The sequence below is a fragment of the Corvus hawaiiensis genome, chromosome 25, assembly GCF_020740725.1.
Source record: "Corvus hawaiiensis isolate bCorHaw1 chromosome 25, bCorHaw1.pri.cur, whole genome shotgun sequence".
Taxonomy (NCBI): Eukaryota; Metazoa; Chordata; class Aves; order Passeriformes; family Corvidae; genus Corvus; species Corvus hawaiiensis.
This window is the reverse complement of record NC_063237.1, coordinates 188,161-201,832: the sequence shown is the minus strand read 5'-3', so window position 1 is coordinate 201,832 and position 13,672 is coordinate 188,161. Positions and strand designations below refer to the sequence as shown.

Genomic DNA, 13,672 nt, shown 5'->3' with positions numbered 1-13,672 from the left:
GAACAACTTGCCTTCTGGTGTTCTAATCAGGTAAGACAGTTCCTGCAGGTTGTTTCATTTTCCAGCTCTGGGGCTGAAAGGATTCCTAAGGAGGGGAGGAAGAGCTAAGCTGGAATTCCTGAGCTGAGGAAGGCTGGGAAAACATTTAGGACCAACTGCCTCAGGGACAGCCATGCAAACGTGAGTGTGCTCATCCCCGTATTCTTCCAGGTGGTCCAGGAGCTTGGAGTGAGCCAGCAGTTCCCTTCTCACATGTCTTCTCAACAGGGATCTTCCTCAACAGCCTCTGAGGTGAGTACAACTCTGCTGAGCTGACTCAGGACCGTTTTGCAATGGGACTTAAGGGAAAGGAACTGCAGGAACCCTGCAAAGGGGAAGCTGCTCAGCCGTGGCTCTCCTGTCCCTGAGTGGGGTTCATTTCTCCGTGCCTGACTTCTGGATCCCCACTGTACCTCAGAGGAGACTTCTTTCCTCTGCTTGGTCAGTTTAACAACGTCTTTGACAGTGAACATGTACAACTATAAGAGGAATCTGATCTCAGATGGCACTGTTTAATTCTGCTGTGGTCACAGGAATCCATGTCCTAAGCATATTCAATGTGCTCAGTGCAGAAATAGATTTCATAGGTTTAAGTAGATTTTGAAATTGGTTCTCCATCAGGGAACACCCATTCTTGTTGGGATCAGAAGAGGCATCTCAGGTGGTACTTTGGAATAGGTGAAAGGGTTAAGATCACGGTACTTGTGAAAGCATTATGAAAACATAAGATACGGTGTTAAAAGTTAGCAAATGTTAGCCATAAGCTTAAGACACGGAATGTAACTTGGCAAGACAAAACTTGCAAGAATGAAGGACAAAGCTTGCTAAAACCAGTGAAGAAACTGCTGAAACAGCAGAGACTGTGCATGCCTAGAGGAGAAAGGTGAAAAGCGCACAGTGGAGAAGACACACGGCCTTCATCAAGACACCCCCTGAGGAAGACTTGAAGCCTTCCTCAGCACAACCACCAGGGAGCCCTGTGCTCTGCGTGTGCTAATGATAATGATGAGTTCCAAAAAATAGTTTGCATAACCACACCTTTTCTAAAGCAAATAATGAATATACATAAAATGTAACCGTACATGGTAATCTGCCGTGTGCCTGGGGTGGGTGTGTGCTAGGAGGAGCGATCCCCGCACAGCCGGCACCGAATAAAGCAAACGCCTGCTCTTGGACGCCGTCTCACAAGTGTCCCTAGGCTCGGTTTGGAGCGATTCACAGGACGGAATACCTGCCCTCCTTTTAGCAGGATAAGGCAGAGAAGGAACATTAGATCTCCACTCAGGACTATGAAAAGACATTTTTTCCCCAGATACTTGCATTTTATTTCATTCTGTTTTCTTTTCTTCATTCAATTTAATTCAATAATATGTTCCAAATCTATTTATCCCAATGCATCCAGTAAAGTTAAAAGAATGAAAGGCAACTAATTTTAACATATTGCCCCTTCATGTCACCCTATTTGGTGCTAAAATCCATGGTAAAGTATTTTCCGAAATCACTTCTGGAAACAAAACAAAGCTTTCCTGGGACATTTTGCAAAGGCAAGTTGTGACAAAGGGGAATGGCTTTAAGGTGAAAGAGATTTAGATTGGATTTTAGGAAGAAACTCTTGGCTGTGAGGGTGCTGAGGCCCTGGCACAGGCTGTCCAGAGAAGCAGTGGCTGCCCCATCCCTGTAAGTGTCCAAGGCCAGGCTGGACGGGGCTTGGAGTGACCTGGGATAGTGGAAGGTGACCCTGCCCATGGCAGGGGGGTGGAATGAGATGATCCTGGAGGTCCCTTCCAACCCAAACCATGCTGGGGTTCTCTGAAATGACTTTAAATCCCACGCTTCTCCTCTCACCTCCTGCTCCTTCTCTTGCAGGAGGCAGAAGAGCACAAACAACGACCGCAGAGTGGCGCAGATAAAGCAGAAAGCCATGGAAATCTGTCCGGGACAAACGCAGAAACGCCAGCAGAGAGCGGCACAGGGACATTCCCGGGCCCTCCGCTTCCCATTCCTCTCTCCAGACTCAGGGAAATAGAAGCGGAGCTGATCGGCGCTGATGAGGCGGACACTGAGGCGGAGCCTGGCGAGCCGCTGATGTCTGCAGTGGCAGCAGCAGCGGGCCAGGCTCCTGCCCCAGCCGCAGGGGACAGCGTGTGGCACCGCGCTGGCGCTGCGCTCCAGGCCGCCCTGCGGGACGGCAGCGCTCGGTACACGCAGCGCGATTTCGCAGCAGCCGCGGCCAAGTTCTCCACGGCACTGGAGGTACGGGGCTAAAGGGGTGTGACCCCCCGGTAAAGCCACGGCGGGGCTGTCCCGGCACTCCCTGGGGCAGGAATAGCAAAGGGAACCAGGAGCACCAAGCTGGAATGCTTAGGGTTGAAGAGAAATCCCGAGATGCAATTTCACCTGAGATGTGAAAATTAGGAGTTCTAAATAAACCGCAGAAGGGGGGAAGTGTTGGACTGAACCAGAGAATCTCAGGTAATTTTGTATTTTTCTCCAAGTTCTGAACTGTATTAACGTGTAGAGGAAATGGAAGTCCCATAGCATGAAAAAAATGCTCCTCTTTTTAATCCCAGCATTGTTTAATCAGCAACAAATGCCCTCTCAATACTTGGGAGTTTTCACTCTGCCCTAGATAATGTTTTCTCTCCACTCTGACTCCAATCTCTTCAGCCAGGCACTTGAAACCCTGAGAAAGGGACCGCCTGCACTTCTTTTAGCACTGTTCTGCCAAACTTCATTCAAAAGCATTTGTCAAATACTAGGGGCTTTCCAGTTCACAAGCAACTATCCTATCCTCAAATATCCTATCCCTAACTGGCTTTTTCTACAATACTGAAGTAATTTTTTTTAAGTGATAAATATTACAGCAGCTAGTGAGTAAAATGATAAAGTATCGTCATTTTTAAGTGCTTTGTTGCCCCCTATATTCTGAAATGAGCTGTGGTAGGGACAGCACCACGGGTCACTTAAGAGGAAAGGAGGGCTTGTCTCCTCCTAAGAGGAAAGGCTGGTGAATGGACATACCAGGAAAAGGGATGAAGAAATGAATCCCTGGGATTGCGGACAGAGTGATTGGGACATCACAGAATTGTAGGGCTGGGGCTTCTCAGCAGTCTCTTAATCCAGCTTTCCCCAGAAGCAAAAACCAAAACATCCCTGAAAGACCTTTCTGTCCTCTGTACTGATTTTTGTAATGCTGACTTTAGTTAGAGCCACAGTCTATGAGACTTGAGTTTTCTCCACTGATCAGTCACAAAAAGTATTTCCACCTAGCAGCACATGGTGTATTCTAATAATTGGAAATCATGGTTTTGTTTCATGTGCAGCTTTGCAGTAAAGGCTTTGCTACAGAGGACCCCTTGAAGTCCTCTCCAGATGATATTTCCAGGCTTGCCAGTTGGATTGAGTCAAAGCTCGTCATCTGCTACTTAAAACTGGGGCAGCCTGACCTTGCTCTGCAACATTCACACAGGTGAGAGAAAATATGGATTAGAGTCACTGCTAAGACTGAAATCCACCATGAAACAAAGACTAGGAATAACTGCAGTGCAGGAAGAACCAGTCTAATGGTGAGAAAAGAAGGATCAGGAAAACACACCTTACATGGGGCACTGGTGTTTCGATTGGACGAATGGCATCTGTTGAAGTGAAGGGTCTAATACACGGGCCAAGGTTCACCCACATTGCACCTATGCCTTGTACAAAGAGTATTTCAAAATAACTCAGGTTCACCTTCTGAAACATTCCAGATGCACAATGTTTCCAGGGAGATGGGCCAGACACCTGCTGCTCCTGCCTGGGGAGCTGGGGGTTAACAAGAACTTGTGCTGTAGCAGTTTTACTTATGCTACCTACACGCCGAAGGCAAGAGAGAATATTGCCCCTGAAACATTTCTTCTAGAATACACAAACCCCTAATGAAATTGCATTTAGGATAAAACCACAATGAAATTAACCTTTAAGTAATATTTTTAGTACTATTTTCTTCATCGACCACAGCTGGAGAGAGAGGGAGAGGGAGAGGGAGAGAGAGTTCACCTGACATTGGAGATGTAGCATGGAGTTGTAGAGCAGAAGTGCACACAGTGTCTGCCTCAGTCACCGTTTGATTCTTAGAAGCTTTAATGACGTAAGAAACCTCAGTCTAAGCTTGTCCATTCCTCTTCTGTCTCCAAGGAGCATCATTCAGAACCCCTCTCACTTCCGCAGTCACCTGCGCCAAGCCGCTTGCTTTCGGTGCCTGCACAGATACTCGGAGGCTGCAAGGTACTTCTGCTGCTCGGGCTTCCACAGGGCTCCTCTGCATCCCTTTCCTTGCAGCTCTCGGCAGTGACACATCCTCCGAGAGCCAGGCTTTTCCAAAATCCGTCGGAACTTTGCACTGGCTTTGTGTGTGTGATCTCAGGGGCAGCAGAGCTCCAGTCTTCCCAGTTCATGTTAACGTGAATAATCCCACTTGCAGCCCTAAATGACATCCAGGGCTATTTGCTGGCAAGAGTTTAGCGAGCTAAAAATGTGTTTGCTGGTACTTTTCTAAAAGTTGGACAAGGACTTGGGAGTTCTGTGTAACCTTTGGTATCAACCTCACGTGACACTCTGTGAATAGGACCTCCTTTCAGTCTGGCCACAGATCCCGTTCTCTGCCTGCACACTCCTCTGCTGCTTTTGTCCTCAGGAGCGCCATGGTCGCGCAGTATCTGTACGTCTTGGCTGAAGGAGCTGGGCTGGAGACCAGTGACCTCATCCAGCTGTACTGGCAGGTAACAACTGACAGCCTGGGAAGGAATCACAGGATATGCCAAGCTGGGAGGGACCCCCAAGGACCACTGAGACCAACTCCTGGCTCATGGAGTCTCCATCCAAACGACCTGGTTGTTTTGTTTGGGTTTTTTTCACTAAGTGTCTAATTTTTTTGCCCTTTTCTAGGCTATGACTCAAGAAGCCCTTAGTGGAGAAGTCTCTTTTTCTGTTCTGTACACACCTTTTGAGAAAGAGAACAAGACTGACAAAATAAAGGAGGCCAACAAAAGCTTTGCTGAGAAGCACCCTGATTACGTGCAGCACATATTTACAGGTAACAGCAGTTTTCAGCTGCCCTTAAGCACTGTGGACTCTGTTTGTGTGGCTGAATTCAAAAGAGTCGGAGACAGTTGGAAAGTTTGAGCTGCTTGGGCTCCAGACACTGTGGGGTATTGGGCAGAATATGCTTTATCTCAGGCATCAGAAAAATGAAAGCAGTTGATGCAAAAGGCTGCAGAGCCCTAAGATTCAAAGCCCAGTGAGAGCTGGATGTGTTGGTTTTGTCATCTGTGTTTTGCAAGGTTTCTGGAGACCGTTTCACTCCTTCTTTGACTTCCCTTATTTTTCTCCAAAAAAGTAACTTCTCTTACAGCTGAAAAGAAATAGGACAGTGGAAATTATTTTCCTTTCCCTATGCAGATCCTCATGGAATTCACCTGTTGCCAGAGAGGGCTGAATCTCACCCTGACCAGCAGTACTTACTGACTCTGGGCTTCAGAAACAAAGAGATTGGAAAAACCGTGGAAATGTCTGTAACTCGAAAACTGCCAGTCTTTCGAGGTATGCCAACTTGCTTAAGAACTGGCCTGGCTCAGGGGTGACCCCCACAATCCTTACTAAATGAGAGGGTGAGAGGTGTCTCAGGACCCATTTCTCCATGCCAGCCGCCTTGATGGCCCAGCTCTTCCCATCCCCTCCACTCCTCCTCCAGTTCACCCAGCATCCTGCCAGATGCCCTAAAGAAAAGGGAGATGAATAAACAGCCTCTGTGGTTCTGTAATTTCGCTTCATAGGCCGGAAAAGAGCTTTCAGTCCCAGCATGGAGGAAGAAGAAGAAACATTTTGGCAGAACACTGGGAAAAGGATCATGGCAGCCATGGCTTTTATAGGAAGCACTAAAATAAAGGTGAGTATCCCATTCCCTTTCTGGTATGTGGTGTGTGGGAAGGACGTGTGCTGTTGGGGGGTAATTCCTGCTGCACATGCTCCTCCAGTGTCCACAAATGCTCCGTGAATTGCATTAGGAACAGAGCTCCAGTGGCTTTAGACACTTTTGAAAAGGAGTCCTAATGACTTAACAGTGACCACTTGAGAATCCCTCCACATGCAATTTTTGCCAATCTTTATGGCCTATGATATTATATCCCTACTTCACATAACCACAGTTACTCACTCTGTTTCATACCCATAGTAGACTGCACCTCCCACCCAGAGCTCCATCAAGAGTTAATCATTGCTACTTGAAACACTTCTCGTGATTGAGATCTGGATCTCTGTGGAATGAAGGATGTGAAATAATCCTCCCATCTGTTACAACCATAAGCCAGGTGATGGTAGTTACCTCTGCTCCATCCTTTCTGCCATAATGGACACAGCTTTTAGCACCCTGGCTGACAATTAGCACAAAGGTCCACAATCAAATTTGCACATAGACGAGACTGTTTTCATGCAATTCTTAAATTATTCTCCTGAAAAAAGAAACATGAGCTAGAGATCTGGGGAGGCTCTGACTTCTCTCCTCCTAGAGGGCAGTTGCTGGAGCAGCAGCAAGCACCGGAACTCAGGCACTCAGCAGAGGGAAAGGTGTGCGGGGCTTGGCCAAAAGCATCCACGCTGGGGTGAGGGAAGTGGAGTGGATGGAGGGCAGATGTCCCTGAGGAAACACAGCTGCTTCTTTCCAGTGCTTTCCTGAAGCCCTTTGCTCTTGGCTTTGGATGACCAAAAGCCCCAGTTCCCAATGTGCAGAGTAATGCAAGTGGCAGCTTTGGGAAAGGGGAGGATCTGTTCCTGCTGGGGGCATTCCCTTCGATGCACTTGGAGAAGTTACAACTACAAACAGAGTGTGGGTTGGATACTGGATACACAATAAAATCCTGGTCTTTCTGAAAGCCCCAGAAAAACTGGGGCTTTTAAATTTTTTTTTGACCCCCCACTTCTCTCTTTGCTTTTGGAGCTGAGATTTGTCTATTGCAACTACTGCAGCCTCAAAAGAGTAACAGGAAGAGAAAAAACTTTGAAATCAGGCAGGTTTTGCACTCCTCATGACTCCCCTCTTCTGTAAATTAATTTGGAGGAACAGGAACACACAGTTCAAGCGGAGATAAGCAGTGAGGTCTGGTTTCCAGGGCACAGGGAAAAGAAATTCATCCTGTCAGAGATGAGAACAGGGTGCTGCCTTAGGACTGCCCAAGCCAGTCCCCACTGTAGGCATTTACACTGCTGCCACACACCAGTATTTTCTATGAGCTTTACACCTTTACATTTAAATATTCTTGCTGAAACACAAGTGCATTCCCAGAAAAGCCAGGGTAAAACTCCAGCACCACTGAAGGCAGCAGCCAAGTGACTTTTTTTCTCAAGGAGGCTGGCACAGCAGCCCCGTGGTTTAGGCAAGGGCTACCCTGGTGCCACCTCCACAGCAGGAAGGACAGGGAACTGGGCTGAAACATGGGCCTGCAGGTTCATAACCAGTCCCAGAGGTCGGTGTGGGACCTGCCATGGAGAGGAGGAAAGCCCCAGGAAAGAAGAGAGAGTCACTGAGTTGGAACAGCTGCCAGGTCCACATCCATCATCAGGGGAAACATATTCCCTTCCCCTTCAGTTTACAGAGCGTTCAGTGATCCCAGCGAGACCGAACCTCTGACTCAAGGAGCAGATGGCAGTGCCAGTTCTACCTGGGAAGAGAGATGGGCACAAAGCCAGAGCTGCTCTGCTGCTGGGGACTCATCTCTCTTTATGGCACTGACAGAGACTGGGCCACTTTTGTTTTCTTTAATGTATTCCACAATTGTCTTCAAGCTACAAACATGATGCTGTTTTATTTCCATCACACGTAAGCTAAATTAAAAACGGCCAAACTTCAGCTACAGACTCAAGCATTACAACTTACTTGGAGAGGAAAAAATAATATATTTGGGATTTAACAGAACAAACGTTTCTTTCTGCCGCCCTCTTCCTCTTTTGCGGATGCAAACGTGCAATCCAACTTCTTGTTCTGCTCAGGTTGGTTTTGACCAAACCATCTCAGTGCTAAAGCCAAGCTCATTAAACCATGGCAACAGTTAAGAGAAGTCAATTCTGCTCCCTCGGTTTTGCAGCCACACAGCCTGGAGTTCAGTTCACTACGTCATTTATACACACACTGCTCTGGCTCAGATGTGAAGGGAAAGCCTGAACATGCTTCAAGCCTGACATGTTCCTGGCTGCCTGGAGGTCAGAGACCACCTCTGTAGGTTTTAGTTCCTCCAGGGTCTGTCTTTGAAACCATAGATTGGCCTGTCTGTGCCCAAACCATGAGCTGACACCCTGCACCCTTTCCTCAGCCTCCTTCCTGAGACTGGAAAAGCCATCCAGGAAAGTCAGGTGATGTTCAGTGGAGGGGGTGATGGAAAAGCCCTTTCCAAAGGAGAAAACTGCATTCGTCTTTGTCACCTATTGTCTCCCCTTCCCATGTATCATGATGACATCTTTGTTTTCCTAGTCCTACTAGAGAGGTTATAGCAAGAAAGTCTTTTTGTTCCCTCTCTAAAGCCCGTCCCAGCAGCGTGGCCTGAAAGGTGCTGGATGGCACACTGCTGAGAGCAGGACCAGCACAAACACTGATGAGAAGCCTTGAGGCACAGGAGTCCAAGGATCAGGGTGCTCCCTGTGCCTCTCCTCTCACCTCCTCTCTTTTCCCGGGCAAACAGGATGAGCGTGGCCCATGTGCACGGGCCATCGAGCAGTTCCACCACGCCAGCCTGCTCAGCCGCCTGCAGAGACGGGAGGAACAGGCCCAGGTGATGACCCAGGCAATGGCTGAGCTGGCGACTGCTCCCTACCTGCAGAGAGTCTCTCAGGAGGATGACAAGCTGGTAGGTTTGGATTTCCAACACTTGTTTTGGCCTCTGCGAGCTGGGAGACAGAGCAGGAAGGGCCAGGGCAGAGTTCTGTATTTCCACCCTGTGCTCTGGAAGTCGTTTGTCCAATGTGGGGACCTGAAAGAGTTCTCAAATCCTCCTTCAGTGCTTTGACAGAGGAGGTGCTGATCACCTGCAAGGGTGATTGATAGAGCCACCAGGACTCACCTGTCAGTATCTATGGAAAATCCCTTCTCTGCCCCCAGAACCTCCCCAGATCAGTCTGGAAAAATGATTGCAATGATTCAGATCATGCTGCCTTGACATCTCTGACCTCAGAAGGCACCTGCAGCAAAACAGCCTGAATCCGGCTAGAGCTGAGAAGGAGAGGGGGAAAGGAGGGAAAATTGATTTTCTGTGCTGGGTCCATGCACCACATACTCCCTGTCTCAGAACAAACCTGTCTGCCTGCTCATGGTAACTTGTCAGACTTGCTGCAGAGGTGCCCCAAGACAGTGAAGAACGCATGAGAAACATGGACTGGGCCCTTGGCTGAGCCAACCCAGCTCCAGCAAGGGTCAGCAGTGGGGTGATGGCTGGAGCCAACGAGGCCAAAAGTGATGGTATCCAAGGGGGTTGGGGAAAAAAGAGGGGGGGGGAACATCTCCTTCTTGCTCTGCATCAGTGGCAGATGGTGTCTCTCTTCCTCCCCCAAAGGGACGCCTTTGGGGAAGCCTTGTGCCTCCAACTGTGTTGGAGCACACCCGGGAATGTTGATATCTACAGACATAGTCCCAGTAGATCTTAATTCCTTGTCATGAGTAAAATGCTTGGGAAGAGACTCCAAAACCTTTTGTTTGGATTCACTTTAACTAACTCAACATTTTGGAAGAGAATTTTTTAAAAGAGTGCAGCAATAGCACAGGTCTCAAGTACCAGCTTTTCCCAGTTTGTTCCTAAACACTGATGCTAAGGGCAGGACTCCCTGGATCCAATCCTTGCCTCTCTGTGTCTGAATTAAGAGTATCTGAACCATCTTCCAGGAGTTGGGAAGGCTGCAGGGTGAGGCAATGCCAGGACTACCCTGGAAGGGGACTGTGGGGAGTATTTTAGATCCACAAGGACGCAGTGCAAGGGCTGAAGCAAAGATGAGTTGGCTGTGCTCACTGTGTGAAAGATGAGTCACAAAATCATCAGCGTGCAAATGATTTTAATTAGGATATAATTTGTGTATGCAGAGAAATGATTTCTCTGTGAATTCCACACCAATTGTTTGTATCTCGGTGCCACAGCTGCAGTCACTGATGGCAGATGCTGTGGACATCCTCGCAGGAAGAACTGGAGAGCGTGTGTGGACTAAAATACAGAAGGTAACAGCCTGCAGCAAAGGGCAGGAGAGCAGATTGTTCCTTGGGCAGGAAATGTCCCTAACTCTGGTCTGTTCAAAAGGCAGAAAAGAGAGGATGTGCCGGGTGAAACCTGATCCCGTGCCTTGACCTCTGTCCATGCTCAGGCTTGGGAGTCAGCGAGGGTCTGAGTGCATCCCTGCTGTGCAAACAGCATCCCAGCTGTTCAGCTGCACCAGGCACTGGTGTCAGTGCAGTGTCAGGCACTGATGTCAGCAACTGATGTGCCAGATTAGTTCTTATTTGGGGGGCTGGAGCCAACACCTATTCTATAAATATGAAAAGCACAGGCAGACCATGCCAAACCACAGTTCCAGGTAGGAACATCATTCCTCTGCTGCTTCCGGGTGGCATCCCCAGCAGGGCAGACACTGCTGGATGGTCCTAAAGGAGCTGCTGTAAATCCTGCTGCTGTTCCAGTGTCCCCTTTGCCCTCACTCCACACCCCACCCATCGCCTGGGACACGTTTTCCTTCCTCTTTCTGCCCTTTGTGCTCACCCAGACACCAACACTACCCCCAAAATAGAACAGGCAGAGGAATGTTGCGCAGACATTTTAATTTGGTCTCTGGCTGAAGAGTCCTGGGGGCTCAGTGGTTATGGTTAATAGCGCCAAGCCCTGCACTGGACCTTTCTATTACGGGATCAGTCTTCCCCAGACTTCCCATATGCTTTTGGCCAGTGCACGATTTCCTAGGCTTTTACTTCCACTTGTTCAAAATGAGGCTGGCACCAGGAATCCTCTCTCTGATCCTCTGCATGTTTTTATGCCAAGCACATGACAGCAAAGGCAATCCCTGAGGTTCTTTGGAGAGCCCAAAGCTTCCTGTGCACCTGTGGCCATGGATCTCTTGGCAGCAAAGGAGCCACAGCCCAGGCACGAGTGCCCATCAAGCTTCAGCAGCACTGCAGAAAACTCTTTTCCATGGCATCATGCACGGTGCTATGTGCAGCCCATCCCCTGAACAGGTCCCCTTTGCCAGCCCTGTGGGATGAGGAGGAGGCAGAGCTTCTCTGCCAGACTCCTTGTGCCCTCAGCACCCCAGGGCAGCAGATGGAATTGTGCATCAACTTTCCTGCTTGCCTCTCTCAAAAACACATCCCCCTCACCGACCCAAACCAAACCATGGCCAGAGCGTGTGGCACAGCTCCAATCCAAGGCCAGGGCTGAGGAGCACTTTAGGGACAACTCAGGACACGGATCAATACAAGAGGAAGCCATGCTTGGATTAATTCCCAGTCCATTCTTCTGTGCTGTGCCTGAAGAAGGCACACTGCACTGGATGCCTGTCAGCACGGCCGAGCAGGAGTTTGTTTTGTTTTTTTTTTAATTATTTCAGCTTAAAATGCAATGGGCAGATTGATTCTTTAGATTCTCCCATGATGCAGGGTTTGCATCTTGAGTGGAGCTCCGTGTGAAGGGAGTCTATTCCACAGCAATGAAGTAACTGAATCCAAACAGAAATGGAGAAAACAAAAATAATGACAAAGTCAGGTACCACTGCTGCAGCCAGTTGCCCAAGAGGAGGCTTCATGTGTTTCTGTTTCTAATGACTATTAGTTTTGAAATAAACTAATTGCAGAAGCTTTTAAAGTTTTTATAGAGGCGAATGGAGTTGCTTGTGACACCACTTCTTTCTAATTGCAGGTGGCACTAATTGAAGAGTACTTGAGGGAAGGAGAAGAGCATTACTTAAGGACCCCACACATGCAAATACCTGGAATGGAAAACATGAACTGGACTCCAAGGGGACAGGGATATTTGAGACTGAAAAATACAAACATGTTCATTCCCAACCCACGAAGCTTGGCCACAGGGCCAAAAAAAAGACGCATAGCTTTTGCAAAAAGTTGATTTTGTAGGTATTTTGTAGCTATTGATATCAATTTGATAGATGTTAATCTTATTTTAAATTATATTAACTTGAAAAACCGTTGAAGTTGTATTAATTTAAATTATATTTATTATTTATTATATGTGTTATATATTATATATTATATATTCCATATGACATATTACATATTATATATTATATATTTTATATATTATATATATTCAATTATTATTAATTTAAATTATATTCAATTGTATTTAACTATATAAATTGAACTTGTATTAATTTAAATTAAAGTGGTATTAAGTAGTATTTACTTGCATTAACTTGAAGTTGTATTAAATTCAGATTGCATTCATTTGTATTTACTTTTATTAATTTTAAGTTGTATGAATTTAAACATATTGTATTAAACTGTATTTAACTGTATAAATTTAAGTTGTATTAGTTTAAATGTAAGTGGTATTAAATAGTATTTCCTTGCATTAAGTTGTATGAATTTAAATTCAGATTGCATTCATTTGTATTTACTTGTATTCAAATTGTATGAATCTAAACTTGTATTTAACTGTATTTAGGTGCATAAATTTAAGTTATACTAATTTAAATGGTATCAAATAGTATTTACTTGCATTAACTTTAGTTGTATGAATTTAAATTGTACTAAATTATTTATTTATCCGTTGCATAAAACTAAGTTGTATCAGTTTAAATTTAAATGACGTTAAATAGTATTTACTTGCATTAACTGTTAGATATGAAATAAGGTTTACATTGCATTAAATTGGATTTACTTGTATTAAAGTTGTATGAATTTCAATTTCAATTGTATTTAACGTTGCAAACTTTTAAGCTGTATTTGTTTAAATGTCAGTTGTATTAAATTGTACTTTATGGTATAAAATGTGAGTTGTAGGAATTTCAATTTAAATTCCATTCAGTTGTGATCAATTTTACTACACTGTATTTACTCTAACATTGTAAGCAACACTAACCTTCTGCTCTGAGCGTATCCTGTGTCCAAGCTCTGTCACATCCTGCCCGAGCAGCTCTGGACACAGGGATCCCGCACCCTCAGCCGGGCGAACGGAGCCTCCCTTGCCTTCCCTGCAGCCGCTGGGACGCTCCCAAGGGGAAAAGCGGCAGCCGGGCCCTGGAGGCGGCGGAAGCTGCGAGGGCAGAAACACAACAGCAGGGCAACGGGCGAAAGCAAAACGGAGCCCAGCTGCTGGGCCGGGATTAAGGGTGGGAAGCCCTTTGTTCTCCTGCGTGCCCCAGGGGTGGTATTTTCCCCCACTGGATGGGAACTGGTTCCGAGCAGGGCACAAACCCTGCAGGGAGGAGCGGAGCTGCCCCTGCCTCCTCCAGAGCCCCTCTCGGGCTCAGGACTCAGCCCCACGTCTCGCCCTCCCTCGGCAGCGCCTGTCCCGGGGGCACATCTGGCACCGCTGGGGCTGCCCGGGCACGCAGGTTCCCAGAGCCGCCGGAGCTGTCAGCGGGAGCAGAGGACAGCCCTGCTTCTCCCCAGAGACCGCCC

At 47.1% G+C, this 13,672-nt stretch overlaps 1 protein-coding gene across 1 annotated transcript; it reads left to right on the top strand.

Annotated features, from left to right (window-relative positions):
• The first annotated feature begins 1,500 nt into the window (after positions 1–1,500).
• On the top strand, positions 1,501–12,229 carry LOC125338387 (spermatogenesis-associated protein 16-like). The gene is made up of 11 exons (XM_048329075.1): positions 1,501–1,519; positions 1,906–2,292; positions 3,363–3,508; positions 4,213–4,302; positions 4,712–4,796; positions 4,963–5,110; positions 5,476–5,616; positions 5,850–5,962; positions 8,745–8,909; positions 10,187–10,264; positions 11,949–12,229. Exons 1-11 carry the CDS (start codon positions 1,517–1,519, stop codon positions 12,153–12,155), a joined length of 1,563 nt encoding a protein of 520 aa, XP_048185032.1. The 5' UTR covers positions 1,501–1,516; the 3' UTR covers positions 12,156–12,229.
• Positions 12,230–13,672: the final 1,443 nt, after the last annotated feature.

What these genes read in the sequence shown, in the direction of transcription:
- LOC125338387 (XM_048329075.1), top strand. An exon ending in CGTGCAGCACATATTTACAG is followed by an intron (nt 5,111 to 5,475) that starts GTAACAGCAGTT and finishes TTCCCTATGCAG; the next exon opens with ATCCTCATGGAATTCACCTG. An exon ending in TGTGGACTAAAATACAGAAG is followed by an intron (nt 10,265 to 11,948) that starts GTAACAGCCTGC and finishes TTCTAATTGCAG; the next exon opens with GTGGCACTAATTGAAGAGTA.